A 19,924-nucleotide genomic window follows, 5' to 3' on the forward strand; every position below is an offset into this window, starting at 1 on the left:
ACGTGCAGGATGCTCGAGGCAAAAATCTAACACACACCACACCACACTGCACAGTGACTTCCAGTAAAACACCTTAATGATTTATATTATATTTATGTCCGAATTTCTGTGCATCTAAATTTCATATTGCTGCACTGAATATAAAATGAGCAAATGTTATTTTTAAAAATGTTGCTCCAACATTTAATAAGTTGTCTTTTAATGATACACATTATGCCCAACATCCCAACATGTCTGGAAATGATCTACATATAAATAAACCAGGCCTGTTTGTGTAAAGGTGCAAAACTTTCATTTAACTTTCATTTAAAGGGGCCTGTTACCTTCTTGGAGGAACTCAAGCAATCGCTGCTAATTACAGGAAGTAAATGTTCGAGTCTGTAAAGCGGAAATGTCTTGAAAGTCATCATTCTAGACCCGGATAAACCCGGATAGGACTTAAATGCCAATAATCATCATCATTCATGTGCTGGAAACTTCAATCATGCATATGTACGAATATTAAAATGTGGGATGGTACATTTTAAGGCCTGTGACCAACCAGCATCGTGGCTCCAGTTGATATTTCAACCCTTTTTTTTCTTGCTCTTGTGTTTTTGTGCACGCAGTGAATGCATGCTGCAAATCCAGCACTGACATAGTAGAGTGAAAACACTTGACTACTTCCAGTTAAAGAGACGTTAAACTTAATATGTCCTTGTAGATTCTTCTTTGTGTCAACCGTCGAAAAAAATGTTTGCACAGAAGCCGCTGACTTGGCTACAAACACGGTGCATTTATGTCCTAATACTTGAGACCTAAAAACGCTCACATGCCATCAATCGTGTGCAAAACCAAGCGTGTTGACTTGCACAGGAGACTCATGTGCAAACTGAATCCCTGAACCTTGATTCAGTGCCACCTGCTGCAGGGGGCCTGACATTTAACTTGCATAAGAACTTGTCTCTGAAGTGGACAGAGGACTGAAAAACTAAAATAAAGTTCAGTTATGTGTCGTTTTTTTTCATTGCACTGCACCCAGATGTTCTCCATGTAAACTCCACATCGGCCTTTCACTGTTTACTGCAGGGAACGTGATGCATGCTGATAACAGCTGCACCACGCCTAACGTCATTACTCTGCTAATGTGGACAAGGCCCAATCTCCGTTTTTTTCACAGACTGAGGTGGCTGAATCCGTGCACCGTGTGGGGGGTTGGGGGGTTGGGGGGGGGGGGGGGGGGGGGGGGGGGGTTGGCTGCTGACTGACCCATTTGGATGGCACCGCAGATAAACAGGCTGGAGGAAGAACTGGCGGCCGAGATAAAGATTTTAATCCACGTTGCGGGAGCAAAAATCCAGCGAAACTATAAATACTCGTCCTGGGGTGCTGAAAATAATTTGGTAATGGCTCGTGCGCGTGCGTGGTTTTTTTTTTTGCCTGGTGGCGTGTGTAGTTGGCTGAATGTGGGGCCAAACTGGTGACGGCATTGGGAAGTTCAGGACAGAGGTAACAGGTGTTGGCCCAGTGTGGACGTGAACATGCTGGCGCACAACATTCCTCGAGCAAAACTCAATCAGCTCTCCATCTGGAAAGCTTGTTGTTTCACATAACACACACACACACACACAAAGGCGAGTAATGATGTCATGTAGCAGGTGAGCAGGTCCTGAAGACTGTTCCTGTGAGTCCAATAACATGGGAGCACTGATATGTGTGTGTGTGTGTCCTCAGAGAGCCAGATGCTTCCTCTTCTCTTCTTTGTGTTTACAGTTACACACAAATGCATCCAGCTCCCACTGTTCACTCGCCGACACAGAGAAAAACCTTTTGCACATTTTCTACACAAAAACGCGCAGAAACATAAATGGAGCTGCTGACATTTAGCGTCCTACTATGACTTGTCTGAAGGAGTCCTGTGTCTTCAGTCCTGGCCGGTGTTGGTCTGCGTGAAGCCGATGGACAGCTGCGGGAGTGTTAGGACGTCCTGTCTCTTGTCACATCCCTTCAGTCCATTGTTCCCCGAGCTCCCAGAGCCATTAATCGTCCCCCTTTTCCACGTCAACAGTTTTTACTGTCCGCAGTGAAATGTCACCTGCTGTGGGTGTTTGCAGAGGTCTGAGGCTGCTGGTTATGTGTTTGTCCAGTACCAATATCAGGAACACGGTGCATTGGCTCAGTGGTATAGAGCATTGGGTTGGGATGCAGAAGGGCCACGGGTTTGAATCCCACCCCACCAGGTGTGGCCCCGCCCAGCCACCAAAGACCCCCGTGGCGCTGGGAGTGTTGGGGCAGGAAGGGTCGACGTGGGGAACACGTTTGGCTGTGGAGGTAGACATGTCTCTCTCACAGATCAGTCTCCATGTCCATGTATTACCTCCACCTCACGTACTCACTGACTTCATGGTCGGATTTGAAGGAAGCTGCATCTGTGATGAGATTATCGAATTTAGAAGAGTAATTGTTTCTAACGTGCATTTACAGTTTGCATGTGTGATTGGGGAAAGAGTAGTGATGCAGGTGAAGCTTGACACAAACTAAACGTCACCTTTCGTCACATTTTCTACGCAGCGTTTCCATTGTTTGAGCTCTTTTAATCGTCCCACTGTGTCCTCCGCCTCCCACTAAAGGTTTGGTGGCACCAACTGGAGCAAGACGACACCCGTCTGCACTTTCGTTTCTCCATCTTTATACGATTCGCTCCGCTGACTTCAAATGTCCGTGTTTAAACGGGGATTGGTCAACTTTGTGGCTGCACCATGAATCACTGTAAAGTCAACAATTAGCTGGCGTCACAGAGGCTAATGGCTGTAATGAGCTGTTGACTCAGACAGGAGGAAATCCCAGCACTAGAAAGTCATCAACTCGCCGTGATCAGAGATAAATGTCCCCTGTCAGTGGACTTTCATGTTCACTGTGCCTCCTCATCCTCTGGTGACAAATTACACCTGTTATAACAAACACAGGAAGTGACACACACTCATTTAGCTCCATCACAACACAGTGATCCGGGGAATTCAGCCCAACACTGACATTGTTTTCAATGATTATTTTCATTTGATTTACTGCTAAACATTTGCACCACTGATCTTTTTACGTCTTCTGTCCCTCGTCTATTCTTCATATTTTAAACTCACATGTGATCCGACATTTCACAATGGGAAATGAGTTTAAATTGACTTTGAGCTGCTGCTGCTGCCTCCATGCCAGGAACATCTTTGGGAACACCTTCATACGGTGTCACTGAGCGTGGAGCTTTACGTGTTTTCCAGCATGGAGGCAGTGGTCCAGCAGATGTTGAGGCACATTGAGACCAAGACGTTATTGGCATCTGCTAAACGTTTGTTAGGCAGACGGGACCTTTTTTGTTGGGATCGGCCCAAGACCAAACAAACGCTGCAGGAATTATCGTAGGAATAGTTGCGTTTAATCTTCCAATGGTTTCGCACAGTCTTTACATCTTTGTTTTAAATCAGTTAACACACACATGTCATTGAGTGACCCAAAACCCATGTTCCCATCTGATAGAAATGACTTAGTAAATGTCTCTTTTGACCAATAGTTACATTCTAACTGGGTCATGAGATGGTTAACATCCACAGCTAGACGAAAAACTTTTGGACTAAGAGGATAAAGTGACTGAAAACACATAAAAGCTTTTGTAGCTGGAGACCGACTCCACGTTCGGACCCCTGCCCGCCACCAAATCAAAAGCAATTGAACGTTGTGGCTGATCTGAGTAAATTCTGTGAATTATTCCTTTAACTTATACCCTCTGTTCATCCCACACTCACATCAGTGTGGACTTGTGGTGGTTTCCAGGGCCATTTTCCGGCCTTATCGCTGCCATCAGCTCATTTCCCATGTGTAGCTGCACCATTTCCTGTCTCTGTGGGACCCAGTCAGAAAGATAACACAGCCACCACAGCAAAGCTCCTCTCTCCTGTTCTTAACCTTGCAGATGATCTGACAAAGGCTCTGCTGTCTGTGGAGTCTCAAGCTGCAGAAAATTATAGACGAAAGCGAAAGAGACAAATGCAAATGATCAAAAATATTGTCACACCTGAGAAACCTACTAAAATTGCATTGTCCCTGGTCTGAGCTGGATTATTTGTGAATCCGAATCCTCAGACCACTCTATGAAGAGTTTGTGTTAGTGTTGTCTGAGGATGAGCTTATCTGAGGACAGAGAGTTGGACACAAGAAGATGCCAAGAGAGCAAATTTTGAGGAAAAGTAGCGAACCATTTGGTTTCCGCTCGCTGAAAATAAATCAGATCAGGTGCCCAAACAAACACTGGACCCAGTGGATCTCTGTGGCATTTCTGTGCCTTCTACAGACTGGAAATGAATAAAAACATTTTCTTCCTGCCTCTGCTTCCTTTGTCCTTGTACCAGCGAAAAAGAAAAGTCCCACCCTGCGAGCTGGCCTCGACGGCAGTTGGAGGAATCGGCGTTATTTGAGCTGTTGTACGACGCTGAGCTCCGGCCTTCCTGCGCCGGCCTGTTTCCTACAGCTGAAGTCAGCGTGTGACCCTTAAACCGCTGTGGGTTCAACTGAGCTATTCTTTGGAGAGCGTCTGAAAGAACGTGGAGTTCCTCTCGGGTCGATCTTCTGACCTCAATTATTTCGCAGATGCTCCCATTATCCTGAAGTCTGCAGAAATCTGTCGTATCACTGACGTGTGGACCACACTCAAATCTACATACAATAACTCCCCTCCCCCCCCTCACCTTTATTTTGGCTTGCTCCAAAGAACAACAACTCATTGTCTGTGCTCCCTTGACTGTAATAACCAGGTTAGAGACGTCTCTGTTAGCTTGGATTCAGACCAACCTGCCAGATACAACGCTCATCACTTCCCGTCACTGGGGAAAGAGCAGCTATAACATGGAGAATGGGCTTTTCTGAGTAACACAAACACTGCAAACTCACTCTTTTTATGTTCGGATTGTTTTAGATTTTAGGCCAGTTTAAATCGTAATGGATAAAAGAGCCATTTTTATTTGATCCTCCTTCATGTTCGCTCTTGGACCTAAAATGCAGAGGTGCCGCAGAACACTGGAGTATTTGTTTATGCTGTTTGAACTACTGAGCAAATTTCATCAGAATAAATTGGGCACCGTCTTGAAGAATGGCAGACAGATGTTGACGGTTTGGTTCCTGACTCCTCCTTAATGCATCCATTATTCAGCTGTGAAGTTTGGCATTTTCACCACGATTTTCCCTTTCATCTTCAGCCTTTGGCCGAGTTTTATTAGACTGAGAGCATCTCTGACTCACCCTGCGTCACAAGGCTGCTACTTTAAATCAATCAAGTCTTTATTTATAGAGCGCCCAGTGTACCGATTAAAGTGCTTTTCAGATTGAAAAGCTGAAGAAAGACAAGAAAAGATTAAAAAAAAAAACTGTCAAAACAGTGTCCACAATACATGAGTGAAAGCAAAAAGGCTCACAATAAATGAAAGATTATAATCAATGAAAGATGATTAAACTGGCCAAAGTAGATAAAAACGCCGATAAACCTTATGAATAAAACATGTAGAAAATGGAATAAATGAAGCATCAAGTAGCAGTTGTGTTGCTTTGTGTGCTCCTGGAGTCGGACCCCCCACCACCCACACAGCCAACACAGGAAACGGGATCAGTTCTGTGGCCCCCTGCTCCGACCTGCTGTCCCACGCTCTCATCCATGTTCCCCTGCAGTTCTCCGTCCTCTCACTCAGGTGGCAGGACAAGTCCCTCTGAACCTCATGCGTTTTGTGGCCTTTTAGTGGGTGTTTTCTTGTCCTGCTGCTCACTGTCACGGACCACGAGAGCTCATCCAGTCACATCTGTCGAATAAGGAGCTTTTAAAATAATGCTCAGCTGCAAAGACAGGAGCAAGAAGAATTGCATTCATATGCAGGTACAGTTTGGTCTGAAGTGGTGGTAAAAACCCTTTTCAGATGCACATATCCGTCACACTAATGTGATTCCCAGTTTGCGTCTGAGTGGAAAGACAATACTGCATTGTTGAGCTGGACACTGAGTTCCTACAGGATGTCTAAATTCAGATGTGTGATGGAATGATGCTCTATGTGTGTGTGTGTGTGTGTCTTTCATCTTGACCTCAGAAAACAACTTTGAAATACTTATTTACTGTGTGTGGAGGCACTAAAGGTTTTATTATCTGTCATTAATGAGTTTAATGATTGTTAATAAATGTTCCTTTAGCATAACAATTTGTTTTAATTGTAGCAGAATTGGACCAAAATCCAGGAAGAAATTTCCTACAATTATAGCAATAATTTCTCTTTACTCCGTCTCTTACACTTTTGCTGCTGTATTTCTGGTCCTGGACTAAAGCGGACACACTTTTCTTTTCTAAACTCTTTGAGTATCGTGACACTAAACGAATCATGACTAAAATGACTAAATGACTAAATGACTAAATGACTAAATGACTAAAACAAGCAAGTAGACGATAAACAAAACGTACAAAAGGATTTTGTAGAAATGAAAAATGAGAACAATGACACACAAAACCCAAAAAAAGAGATAAAAATAAACCCAAAGAGCCAAAAATAAGACACATTAAATAAGAATAGACAAAATAAACCCCAATATATTTAAGTCACTATAATGAAACATAAAATAACTGAATTTCGTTCCAAGGGTTTAGGGGCGGAGTGGCCCTTTCCTCCCTGAACCCAGGAGCCTATTTTTCCATGATCCCTACACGGCTGAAGTTGTTTTTCTTCAAATATCTTTAAGGACAGTTTTAGGTTTTTCTTATAATAGTGAAGGAAATGGTTGGAAATAGCAGCTTTTCTGCAGCAGCAGAGGTAAATCCAGTCTTGGGCAATGATGCAAACAACTGCTACAGGTTTGCCTTTAACTTCAGGTGATTGGTTAGAAAGAACATCACAGTGGGTCTGTGCCGCCCTGTTGAACAGGATAATTAACCCACGAAGTGTTGGTCTTTTCTTCAGAGAAACTGTAAAGAAAGCTGCACTGTCAAAAGGTCGATGGAAAGTGGAGGATATTGTGCAGGAAAACGTGGGATGGCCCGCACAGACTTTAGCCCCCGTCCAGGTTTGGATTTGAGATAAGCTGGACACAAGGATAAAAGCAAAAGTGCAACACGTCAGTGGAAAGTTCTGCAGCAGAGTTGGTTAGACCCTTCTGAACAACTGGGACTCACATCTCCTTTATTATGAGGACAGATAAAATGTGTAACTCTGTCCTGGTCCTGGTGCTTGGGTGGAGACAGGATGGACTGGAGCTGGATTTGTGTGGTCACCTGTGGTCCTGATCTACCGGTGACTAGTTTGGGCCTTTGTAGATGCATGAACACATATAAATCCTTTAAGATGCTCGTGTGTTTGGATGCTGCAAGTTTAGAAACAAGATTCCACGACTGGTTTATGTTCCTCTACCTTCCATCTGTTCCATGTTTAAACTTCAGCTTTGTTGTGTAGTCGCTGCTTAAAGTGCAGCCTGAAATGCTTTTATTGCCCTGACATTTCCATGCACTTTGGCTTCCACTGCTCTCTGTCAATGATGGATTTCCATTTATCAGATTCAATGCCGAAACGTGTCAGCAGGGCGGCGCAGACCCACTGTGATGCTCTTTCTTTGCAGGAACAGAGCTACACTGCCACTCTCTGGCTTCTCCTCTGCAACAGGAGCAACGCTCACAGTCAGTGCGCCGGTCTGCACGCATGAAAACGCGTTGGGCTCAGCGGCAGAAGGATGGATGCGGGGATTTGGATGTTTTTTCTGCTCGCATAAGGGCTTTTGTTGGACTCGTCTTCCCGCTGCGGCGCTGAAACACCGTGCAGGCTTTTACCACAGGGACCAGCGGAGGCTCCAGACCCGCCCCTCTCATTCACTCAGGTCACATTCTCCAGCAACTGTGGACAAGATGACGGCCAACAGCAGGTACAAGAGCCGCGCGCCCCGCTCAGGTAAGCGCCTCACAGCTGGTTGGTTGATTAGACATTCGTGAATCAGCGTCCACACGCTGACAGTGTGTTTCTGTTTGCCCCCCCCCCCCCCCGGAAACGCTTGGATGTGGCTGTAACCTGCCCCCCGAACGGGCGGACGCCTCCTGGAATTTGCCTTCAGATGATGGAGAGGTAAGAGAGAACGCATGTGTGTGTGTGTGTGTGTGTGTGTTTGGGGAGGTGACTTACAAAATAAAAGCCCTTTGTTTTTGTGGCTGAACAGCTGACGGTGAAACCTGCTCCATCTCCAGCCTCCCTCCCCAGGATTTGGGGAGACGCACCATTTTGTGATTGCTCACATAATTTTATGTTTATGTCTTTTTATTTGCAACATCTGTGCACATCTGCAGGTCCTGGAGCTGAAACTGTAGATTCCAAAGTTTCCAAATCCATGACATCATGATGCTCATCTGCAAGACATTTTCATTTGTGTGAATCTTCCTGATGATAATGTTTATTTCTTAATTTATGAATTTAATGTTTAGTCTTTAAACGTCAGAAAATAGTGAAAAGAACCAGTCAGCCTCACTCAGGTGACGCCATCAGATTATATTTAGTGCACTGTACATAACAGAAAACGCAGATCCTTCTCTAAATAAATGCAATATAGCTTCAATAAAGAGCTGGAAAAAAACAATCATCATTATTATTATGTTTTACAATTAAGTGGTTCATCATGTAATCTACCTTTCAGAAAACGCTGCCAGTTTTAATGTGAACCTCAAACTAACCATTTCTGCTCATTTCTCAAACTATAACAGTATGAAAAAGCAGTAAATCTTCACATTGGATATGTGTCACTCTGATCCTGAAGCCTGATCCAAACCTAGTTACTGACTCTTTAAATCATTCATTTGCATCTCTGCAGCTAAAACTAAGTCTAAAAAAACGAATGCACCAGTTTGCATCAAGTATTTCGACTTACGACAGTGTCTGGTTAAATTAAGTAGAAAGAACTTCAAAACTGCTGAACATCTTAATATACTCCACATATTTTTGTCCACCTAATCTGACCTTGCAGCAAAACGTCTGGTTTGATTTTCTGCCGTGACATGCGATGCTGCGGACCCACGCCGTTAAATAAAGCATTTAATGGTTGTGGTTAGGTAGTTCCAGCCGCTGGTGGAATACACCTCCTGGCAGCTCCCCCCCTTCATAACAGCACGGATTCATTCATTCAGAAAATAATGATTCAATTACGAAAACGCAATCGCATTTGCATTTTAGGTGTATAGGAACAGCATTTGTAGGAGACAGGGTTAAAACAAACGCATTTTAACCTTTCATCCACTCAATTACTGGTATTATAAAGAAATGCATTTAAGTTGACTACTCATAAATATTAGGATGCTTCAAATAGTTTTTCCAATTAATTTTTCCATAGAGAAAAAGCTCCGACACATTTTCCCTAACTACTGGCTATAGGACGTTAATAACAGAGTTTATTTTGTTAAAGCAAATGATTCTCGCCTTGAAAGTGTCTTTTATGTCCTGTAAACACACAGTCTTCTACTTGCTTTGTGTTAAGTGGACAGAGGAGGGGACTTGCTTTACCAAGTCCATTTTATTACGTTACCACAACTTAAATGTAACTTTGCATCGACGAATGCAGAAATGTGAGTGTACGCGACACACAAAAATACGTTGCTGTAATTGCCAACATTATTATTTCAATGCAACTCATGAAAGTAAGTTTTCGAATGAAAAGTTGTATTTAAACCGTAAATTAGTATTTGAATCTTTGAAACACAAGCGGTGGGAACTGGAGGGGACTGGAGAGAAGGACGCCCTCACGATTCTTGCATGTCCTCACTGCTTCACCGGCTTCTTTTTATTTTAAGACCTCCATCCCCCAAAACTCCCTACGAGCCTTCTTTTCCCTTCATCCTGCTTCGCAGTGTTCATGTGGTGTTGGGGTCTGAGTCAGAGACGCAGACTCAGTGTGGTGTTACCCAGCAGTCTGGATCTGGATCCGTGTATTCGTGTGATATGTGTGTGGGTGTGACATGCAAATGCATCCACGCACAAAATGTCAATATGGAAGCAATACTGCAGCAGAAGAGACACAAACACACATGAAAAGAACACCCCCACACCCCCACACACGCTGCTCCTCGCTCTCTCCCTAAGGAGTCAAGCTAATGCACTCAACATTAGATTTACTGTGGCCACGAGGGGAAATGCTCGGGAAAATCCGATGCACGATGAGAGGAGGTGCACTTTTGTTTCGCCGGTTCAAACAACACACCATCTGCCTCTTTGCAGCCTCCGCTGTGTGTCTGTTTCTTGGCCTCTGCGGTGTCCAAATTTAGGCCCTTTGTGCCATAGAGCACAGTCATAGCAGTCAGAGGATGATCTAGGACAAATGAGACGTCCCACAGTCCAACGTCTTTGTCACTAAACAGTTTAAAAGAGGAACTTGTGGCACAAGCTCACCTGATGTCAAGGTGCACGACGGCCGAGGTCGAGCTGTTGTCCAAACACACAAGATCACCGCAGAGAAAGAAACAAAACCCAAACCACCACAGGGAGAGACATCAGCACCCTGGGGTCACTGTGGCGCAGGAGGTAGAGTGGTCGTCCACCAATCCCCACTTGCTGGCTTGATCCCCGGTTCCTCTGGTCACATGTCGAATTGTGCTTGAGCAAGACACTGAGCCCCAGCTCCCTCGTCAGTGTGTGGTTGTGAGTGCGAATGGGGGAATGAGGAGCAGTGTAAAGTACCAACAGGTAGAAAAGTGCAGGACATTTCCCCTGAAGAGAAGCACAAAACCACCACAGAGACATAAAACCACCACACCGAGAGACTCACATCTGACTCCTGACCTTATTAATTCTGGCAAGAAGGAAAAATATTTAGGGCGTGAAGATTTTTATTGTTTCCAAAGACTTTTCTGATGAGGCGGCTGAGGACACTGCGATGCCCTGCTTGAGCTGTTCTTCCTCCTGTCTTCATGTTGTGACGTGCACATTTATGCATCGATGCGTTCGCTGTCCTCTTCTCGTGAACCTCGGGGGCAGGGCTCTCAGTCTCGCCAAGCCCCCAGTCTCTGCCGTGTCAGTAGAACTCGAAAGGAGTCATGGGAACGTCCTACTAATACAGCTAGTGTTCCACAGAGGAGCCGTCATGTTTACAGTAGATCGACTTACTTCTGCTCGTGTAACCGTTTCTGTGTGTGTGACTGTCTTTAGGAAAAGGACTATGTGGGATTTGCAACGCTGCCCAACCAGGTGCACAGGAAATCAGTTAAAAAGGGGTTCGACTTCACCCTCATGGTGGCAGGTGAGAAATGAATGTGAACGAGAACTCGATTGGGTTGTGCACACAGTATTTTACTCACTACAGCTCCACGCACTCCACCACTTTGGCGTGTGGACAAATCCAAAGCTGCCTTGGCGCACAGAGCGCACGTGCAGGATGTCCTCGCTTCACGGCGGCTTTACCTTCACACCTCGGCACCATGGCAGTTTTCACAACTTTCATGTGAAAATGTCTGGCTCTGCTGAAATGCTGAGCTTGAGCTGCAAGATGAGTCACAAAAAAACCCCATTTCATTACACCTTAAATTCAGCCATTAAATGGTAAGTGAGCGATACAGACGTAGACGTTCTTGCCTCTGTGCGTAATTATTGACTTCTGAGCCCATGATCGAGTGAATTGTTATAACAAAACTGACATGAGCTGAGGTTTTGTGTTCAGATTTCAGCCTCAGACCCATTTGTGACGTAGCAGGTTTATATCAAATTTGGAAAGTACAGAAGGTCGCTGTGATATTTGAGTCAAATTGAGTTTGCAAAGTGTGTCTGGCAGCTGAAATTCGATCTCCAACAGTCCTCGGTGTGTCTGGGTTCCGGGTTTGCGTACAGTGCTTTTTTTTTACATTCAGATAAACTTAATTGTTTATTCATTTGTTTGTCCATCTCATCATCAATCACAGTTTCTTCAAGATACATATTTTACCTGTCCAGCCGTCCACCTCCCCACGACAGTTTTTGTCTCCATATTGGAGACACACAGACAGACAACCATTCAGGGTTGATGTAATTAAATCCTTTAACGTGACAATATGCGTCATAAGATGAGTGAGTGAAAAACCTTCTGGTCGACACATTTCTGGGTTCACGCAGTTTTGTTGCTGTAAAAGTGACTTTGCGTTGTTTCATGATTTTGTGCCGTTGAATTGATTCCACGTAGATTGAACCACATTGCTAAAAGCTCACTGTCGAAAAAACTATTGAAAGAACTGCAGAATTCAGATGCACAGTTACACGTGCACAGCCCTTGGAGTTATTACCCAATAATAAGAAATAAGAATGTTACCGAGCAGGCAAAGCAGAAATAATTGACCTGCCTGGTTACAAGGACAGTTTTGTCCCTTTGACGGCACCTCAACACATTTCAGAGTGTTCCTGCATATTTCTACTAAAACAATAACCGAAAAACGGCCAAACGATGCAGCTTTACTCAAAGCAGAATTTCTTTTTTTTTTTTTTTTTTTTTTGGTGTCCATGGCAACAGATTACAAGACAATAAAACTGTGTCTGCACGTGCATTACAGGTGAGTCTGGCCTGGGTAAATCCACCCTGGTGAACAGCCTGTTCCTCACTGATCTGCATAAAGACAGAAAGCTGCTCAGTGCTGAGGGTGAGTCAGCGGCGGACCAGACGCCTCCACACCTGCACGGCCTTCTTCTGTCTTTTGATTGGGAGACACACCCCGTTAAATATTTCTGTGTGCTGGATGTTTCAGAGCGCATCAGTCAGACGGTGGAGATCACCAAGCACACGGTGGACATCGAAGAGAAGGGGGTGAAGCTGAAACTGACCATTGTCGACACCCCCGGTTTCGGAGACGCCGTCAACAACACAGACTGGTAAATGTTCCCTGTGTAGCCTGACACCTGTTCAAAATAGGCAACTACGAAGGCTGAGGTCGGAAATAATATGTGTGTGAAGCATTTCTCCTACACAAGTGTTTGAAAATGAAAAGAGCCCTGGTGGTCTCGCTCTGCTCCATGTGCATTGGCTGCTCCTGAAATTGTAAATCTTTGATCGCAGCTCAGAAATGCATCATTTATGAGTAATATTCCAAACCCCACTCCCCACAGCAGCACTCACCAGGCTCTCAGAGAAGCTCGGGCTGTTATTTCTCTTCCCAAAACTCATCATTTTTGGCTGGGAACAGCCGGCAGTGTCTGTCTTGTCACTTCCATTTGTTGTTGGCTCTTGGCTGTAGCTACAGCACTGACTGGATTTCATTAGGACTTTAATTATATTTCACACATATCTCCCTGCCCATCTGTTGTATCTGTTTTGTATCTGCTCTGTTTTAAGTCTACTGCTGGTGAAGTAATTTGTGTCGGTCATTTGTTTAAATTGTAGTATTTGCATGCAGCATTTTAGATTACTGGGGAAAAGGATTTACTGTCACAATATGTGCAGCATAGTGAAGGGAATTAGAAGGTTTTTCAAAGAGATTTCATTCGTTCGTTTTTGCAAGACAATAAGCGGAGTTATGGTATATTTTTTATTTATTCACATTGTCCGACTCACTGGGAAGTAGACAGTAGGAGTAAGAGCTGCAGAGACGAGGTCCAGCAGAGCAGACCCATGAATGAGGTAACAATCGGGCGAGATCAGGTTCAGAATAGGCGAACGGTTTGTCGGAGGTGAGTGATGCAGATGGAAAACAGGTGAGTGGGTGGGGTGAGGTGTGGGGGGTCAGGTGGGTTAAAGAAAAGTAGGTGTGAGTGGAAACCAAACCCTTTCCCAATGTCCAAAAGCCTTGAAGCAATGTCAGTGTTTGATACACAGTACACTATTTATCACCTTTTATAATGTACACAGTTTTTAATACACGGTCACTTTTTTAAATAAAAAGTTTTTATTACATAGGTAATACTCCATTTATAACCCTGTTACATATTTTGTGTTTAAAAAAATCCTAAAATAATTATCACACAGTTGTGAGAAATTGTGTTGCCATCACTTTGTCCACCAACACGTACATGTTGATTAGAGCTATGACAAATCATTCCTGTGCTTTATCAGTTTTCACTCATGCAGCAAACCAGGACATTGCAAACAGTGCTGGTCCTTCTGCTTCTCTGGTTGGATATTAACTCATGTTGTGAGAGGATACGGTTTAAAAAAATGCGTTTGTGTTTGTGCTGTAGCTGGAGGCCAGTCACAGAATACATCGACCAGCAGTTTGAGCAGTACTTCCGAGACGAGAGCGGCCTTAACAGGAAGAACATCCAGGACAACAGAGTGCACTGCTGCCTCTACTTCATCCCTCCGTTTGGACATGGGTAAAACACACACACACACACACACACACGCGCACACACACACACACTGTGTCATATGTCACGTATTACAAATGCTCAGTAAAACCCATTTCCTCCTGCAGACTTCGTCCAGTCGACATAGAGTTCATGAAGACCCTGCAGGAGAAAGTGAATGTGGTTCCTCTCATCGCGAAGGCCGACTGCCTGACTCCCAGTGAGATAAAGAAACTCAAAGAGCAGGTGAGACCCGCCCGGGGAGCCAGCGCTGAGTGTCCCGCTCAGGGACGCGCCTGGCTGGGGCTTGATCCTGCGGACGTCTGCATCCCAGGCCGACGCTCTACCCATTAAGCCAGCAGCACATGCTGAGTGATCATTAAGGCTTGGTAGCAAACATATTCACTGTGTCTCGTGTAACAGCGTCAAATGGTATTAAAGTGCTGCTCTCACCAAACTCACCACTACACTTCTGTAAAAACGTGCACGATCACTGTGGGGCTCAAACCCACAACCCTGACAGGAAGAGGCTCATACTTGCATTTGGACCAGATGAGGATCAAAATAATGACGTTCAGCATTAGATTTAGGTTCAGGTGTGTGTGTGTGTGTGTGTTGTTTACTGTTATCGATCACACATCTTTCCTTTGTGTTTGTTTGTCCTTCCAGCTGAGGGAAGAGATTGATAAGTACGGGATAAAGATCTATCAGTTCCCCGACTGTGACTCTGATGAGGATGAGGAATTCAAGAAACAAGATAAAGAGCTGAAGGTCAACAATTTCTGAGCCAATGAGTCTAAACTGTGTGACCCACGATGAGTATTTTAAGATTTTCTGTTTAAGAGTAAACTATAAAACTACATTTATCTGGTTATTTTCACTCTTTTACTTTAGAGATAAAGATTTGTGTGCAGAACATATAGTTCAGTCTGAAACATATATAAAAAAAAGAATTTATATTTAACACATTTCTGCCAGTAACAAAAATGGTCAAAGAATGAATAAAGAGAAAGTTTACAATGAAAAAATGAAAAGTATATCATTAAATCAAATCAAATTAAATGTTCTTAAATAATTAGTTTGTCATCCCTTTGCCTTTGTATCCTCCTCTACTGCTCCCCTGCTGCATTGCATTGAGCTCCTAGCGCCACCGTATGTTCCACTAAGTGCGAAGTAAATTCACTGTAAATTTACTAAAATATTTGCACCAATGTAGAATCCTGCTGGTCTGTTTCGCTGTTTCCTGTTTGAATGCGTTTTTAATTCTAGTTGAGCTGCTTGAGTTCAGTTTTAATTAGCAAATTGCACACGGGGCCGGTTCGCCGTGATAATGAGCACAAGCAAAGGCTTTAAGATGTGAACGTCTCCCCCTTTTACCGCTGCTTTGTTGTGGTGCAGGAGAGCACACCGTTTGCAGTGATCGGCAGCAATACCGTGGTAGAGGCCCGAGGTCAGAGAGTGAGAGGGAGGATCTACCCCTGGGGCATCGTGGAGGGTGAGAAACGCACCAACACTGGGCTTTTGGCTGCAGCTTTCAGATTTCCCACCTGCATGTTAGCAATGTGGTCCTGTTTGCAGTGGAGAACCCGTCTCACTGCGACTTCGTCAAACTGAGGACCATGCTGATAAGAACCCACATGCACGACCTGAAGGACCTCACCAGTGACTGTCACTACGAGAACTACAGAGCTCAGTGCATCCAGAATATGACCAGGTGCTGTTTCGTCATTATTTTTCACTCATCCTGCCATTTTGTTGCAACACTGTCATGTTTCTATGCTAAAAAACTGAAAATATACACTAAGTTTACCATTTTTAGTTATAAGGTTATGTAGACTACACAATCGGCGAGGCTAATTTGGTTGATTCAGAATATATCGAGTATCTAAAAAAAAATAAAAAATCATATGGTACTTGGGTCAATGTAACTGAACGTCTTGCTGGTTGAACATGTAGCTTCATCTGCTGGAGAAAGGGCCTCAAAATGAGCAGCCACTGTGCTGAACAGTTAATGCAGAACACTACAGGGGCCCTGAAAGCTCACGGCACCACAAATGCACCAAAGGCCAGCAACAGCAAATGAAGAAACGCGCGGAAAAAATGTGTGTAAAAATACATCTGTAAGTCACAAAGTCCGTCAGTTTTTGTGTGACAACTGGAAACGTTGCCATGACAGTCGTCTGAATGGTTCCAGGGGACACTAAGCAGTGACGAGCACAACCAGGACACACTTGCTGCAGTAGTTTCTGACACACAAATGTGCTGGAGCCGACTCTCCCTCAGTGAGTTGGGAAATGAGCTTTCTGTTTTTTGTTTGTTTTTTTTTACTATATTGCTGATGACTACTGTTAACTTAGTGTTAGCATTTTGCTAATTATTATCCTTTTAACATCATTAATGGGACAAAAGGTTTGACGGGTTCTTTTTGAGTTGCTCCTGGAGCCATTGCTGTTGTCTGTGCTCCTTGCAGCAAGTTTCTAAATTTGGTTTTATTGTGGCTTTTTGCAGTGTGTTTCTTAATGCTGCGCCTGTGTTGGCAAATTGATAGAGTTTTTTTTTTCTTTTCATTTGCTTGTGTTTTGAATGCTGTGAATTTATAGATGGCTTGTTTGAAAACCTAAAAACTGTGTGAAACCAAAACTCTCCGTCTCAAGAGGAGCTTTTCAACTTGACTACGGTGCCAAACACACTGCACAAATCAAGAAAAAGGTGAAAACCAGTCCAACTCCGTCTAAACAACTGAGAAAAACAATTTAAGCGATGAGGAAGCTTTGTGACCAATCAGCGGCTTTTGGCTTTTCGCCACAGCAGAACGTGTTCCCCACATTGATTTGGCACGTGTTTTTGCGCCGGATGCCCTTCCTGCCGCAACCCTCCCATTTTATCTGGGCTCTGGTCCAGCACGAGGTGGCCCTTGGGGGCTTGGTGAGACCCCACCTGCACCCCGACCCAATGCTCTGCCACCAGGCCCCTTCTTTGTACACCGTGACCATCTTGCAAAATTCACTCATCTCTGCAAGTTGATTGTTTTTTCATGTTGCAGTGCGTTGCAGTTGACTCCCTTTGTGTTTGTGTGCCACCGTAGTAAGATGAACGCTGATAAGCGAGTGGAGAGCCCCCTCCCAATCCTGCCACTGCCAACACCAGATGGGGAGACAGAGAAGCTCATCAAAATGAAAGACGAAGAGGTGAGTGACTCCTTAATACACCTCGAATACTGAATATTTCACCGCAGCAGCTATTATATAACCCAGATGCTGATGTGAAGTGATGACCCATATGTGTTGTTACGTAAGCTGTTTCTCATCCTCCTCTCGTTCTTCCTCCTGTCATCATCTTGTCTGCCTCTGCAGCTGAGGAGGATGCAGCAGATGCTTCAGAAGATGCAGCAGCAGATGCATGAGCAGGACCTGTGACCTTCCTACGTAACATTGTTTTTGTGCTTAGTCCTTTTTAGCAGACAAACCCGAAAAAAATTGGAACAAAGTTAAACCTTCACTAATGCCGTCTCTTCGCGGACCGAGGTGAAGAAATCTTTAGGTGATTACAGTCAGTGGTCACAAACCGTAGATGACTGACAGCATGCAGGGTTTTTAATGAATTTAAATGTTTTCGGAATTAGACAACTTTCAGAAACATTGCTTTTTAACGCAGCCTTTAGCCAAGTGACTCTAGGCGACCAATAGAAAGTAGATTGCACTTTGTTGCCTGTAGATCACAGTAGGTTTCCAAGTGTGTTTTGTCCATGAAATGCTCAGTGAAACAAATGCACTTTGTCCTCTAGTCACTTAGTAGTGTGTGCACTCATTATGTGGGTACCTGTGGTATAATAATCATTTATACCAGACTGATAAACGGCTGATATTAAGTCACGCTTGTTCATAACGTAGAGGAGTATTGTCAGGTTACAGCAACTCTGCTATACAGTATGGCACTGATGCTTGACTGCACCCAACCCTACGATGATTTCTATGCTGATTAGCAATAGCATAGCTGGTAGTAAATTGTTTCCACGCCTCGAAGTCCACCTGTGGAAAATCTGACTCTTAGCTGCTAAATGCTGGTGTTGAGTTTTTTTCCTGCTCTCACTGGAAAGAGACAAAGCCATTCGATAGGCAGTATTCAGCACCAATCAGACCAGAATTATGGGTCAGTAGGCAACCTTCTCCCTCCTGGTAGGTTCAGTAGATTCTTATCATGTCTGAGATAAACGCGGACATACAGTCTTTGTAGCGGTAGGCAATCACATGGGCGCATGGGCACAAAAATCATGGGTAGGTTTGAAGGATTTGTACTGTCTCTACAGTTGAAAGTAGGAAGAAACTGTTGTCTCCCACTTGAAAGTCCTCTGCCTTATCTCTCATAGCTTAGCAATACTCACTATGGCCACTAGGTGATGCTGCTCCATCACATGTTAGGAAGCAGAAAGCTGCCTACTGAAGCATAACTTTGCTTTGACTGTTAGACCATCCAGTTACAAGTGGATTATGCCCCGATGAATGGTCTGTGCTCCGGACAGCTAAGCAGTGAAGTGAAACTGAGTAAAATCTACCAAAAACAATTTAAAGTAAAAAAAAAAAAAAAACCTACCACCAATATCACTGTTGCCTTCAGGCTCAGTGCTGCACAGTGTGTGCATGCTCTCTGACGATGAGGAGTAAAGGCATGATAAAGCCCTGTATTCTTCAGACAATCTCCCCTTTATAAAAGCACGAACCATAGATTTTTATGAAAGGAAGCGTTGCAGTGCACAATCATAAAGTAAAAACAATCCTATGTGAGCACAGAACACTATGTACACAATCAGTATTTCCTCTATTCTCTAGCTGTGGTACTGTTTTAAAAAGGCTCAAAATCCCCTGGTGCAGACTCTCGTTTTTAGGCTTCTAACACTCCCCAGAACATTTAGTTTGCTCTGCAATAACAATAATAATAACTTTTGTGTACATGTCACTTTTCCAACTTTCCAGTAAAACAAACACAAGGAACAGATGGTTAAAAAAAAGAAGACATGAAATCCACAAGTGTCTGTTTCTGGTTTCCAACTAATAAACCTTCCTGGAGAATTCCATGATTTGGTCTCACTTGTTTTTTTCATCACACAATTGTCATAAATTAACATGTTTGAGTATTTTTTTTTATTGTAAATTTGCCAAAAAGACAGGAAGGCAGACGAACAGCAGTTTAAGGCCAGAAAACGTAACCGACATCTATGGTATGTAGTATTTGTACTACAGTGTACAGTTGTATTTGTACCACAGTAAAAATGAGTATATCGAAGAGGGGAGGGGGCAGTGCAGCATTCTCCAGCTTACAGCTGCTTCGATTATTAGTATTTGGTTTAAAGTAGGCTTTTATAACTATAATATCTAAATATCCTAAAAAACAAAAACTCCCTCCCCCACTCTCACTCTCATTTCGCCCCTTTCTAAGATTGGTTGCTAAATTTGGGCCAAATCCATATGTGTATGTTTCGCTTACAAATCCAATTGCTCATTTAGCAGCAACCCAAAGCTTTAACGTGAAGTCAGACTCATAGAACCGAACTGGCAACTTCACCCTTTTAGCCTTTCAGCCCCTGCGTGGCACTTTTCTCTGTCACTGTGTGAACACATTCCCCCTGTTGGATACACTTTTAATAAAAAGGATCCAAAACGTCCAGCACATTA

General features: G+C 43.8%; 1 protein-coding gene across 3 annotated transcripts; it reads left to right on the top strand.

The window, feature by feature from the left end:
- Window positions 1-7,585: 7,585 nt before the first annotated feature.
- septin5b (septin 5b) lies at window positions 7,586-18,806 on the top strand. Of its 3 annotated transcripts, XM_067483399.1 has the most exons (12): window positions 7,588-7,931; window positions 8,092-8,102; window positions 11,163-11,253; window positions 12,530-12,616; window positions 12,722-12,845; window positions 14,148-14,282; window positions 14,384-14,501; window positions 14,925-15,026; window positions 15,654-15,750; window positions 15,834-15,969; window positions 17,341-17,443; window positions 17,609-18,806. In XM_067483399.1, exons 1-12 carry the CDS (start codon window positions 7,589-7,591, stop codon window positions 17,669-17,671), a joined length of 1,410 nt encoding a protein of 469 aa, XP_067339500.1. In that variant the 5' UTR covers window position 7,588; the 3' UTR covers window positions 17,672-18,806. The 3 variants fall into 3 exon arrangements, with proteins under 3 accessions (XP_067339499.1, XP_067339500.1, XP_067339501.1); XM_067483398.1 differs by having other exon boundaries at window positions 7,586-7,931; window positions 12,530-12,845; XM_067483400.1 differs by lacking the exon at window positions 12,530-12,616.
- The last annotated feature ends 1,118 nt before the right edge of the window (window positions 18,807-19,924 follow it).

Source organism: Channa argus, chromosome 18 (genome assembly GCF_033026475.1).
Source record: "Channa argus isolate prfri chromosome 18, Channa argus male v1.0, whole genome shotgun sequence".
Classification (NCBI taxonomy): Eukaryota; Metazoa; Chordata; class Actinopteri; order Anabantiformes; family Channidae; genus Channa; species Channa argus.

What these genes read in the sequence shown, in the direction of transcription:
- septin5b (XM_067483398.1), top strand. Translation starts at nt 7,589, where the DNA reads ATGCTCTTTCTTTGCAGGAACAGAGCTACACTGCCACTCTCTGGCTTC. An exon ending in CTTCACCCTCATGGTGGCAG is followed by an intron (nt 11,254 to 12,529) that starts GTGAGAAATGAA and finishes CGTGCATTACAG; the next exon opens with GTGAGTCTGGCCTGGGTAAA. An exon ending in GCCGTCAACAACACAGACTG is followed by an intron (nt 12,846 to 14,147) that starts GTAAATGTTCCC and finishes TTTGTGCTGTAG; the next exon opens with CTGGAGGCCAGTCACAGAAT.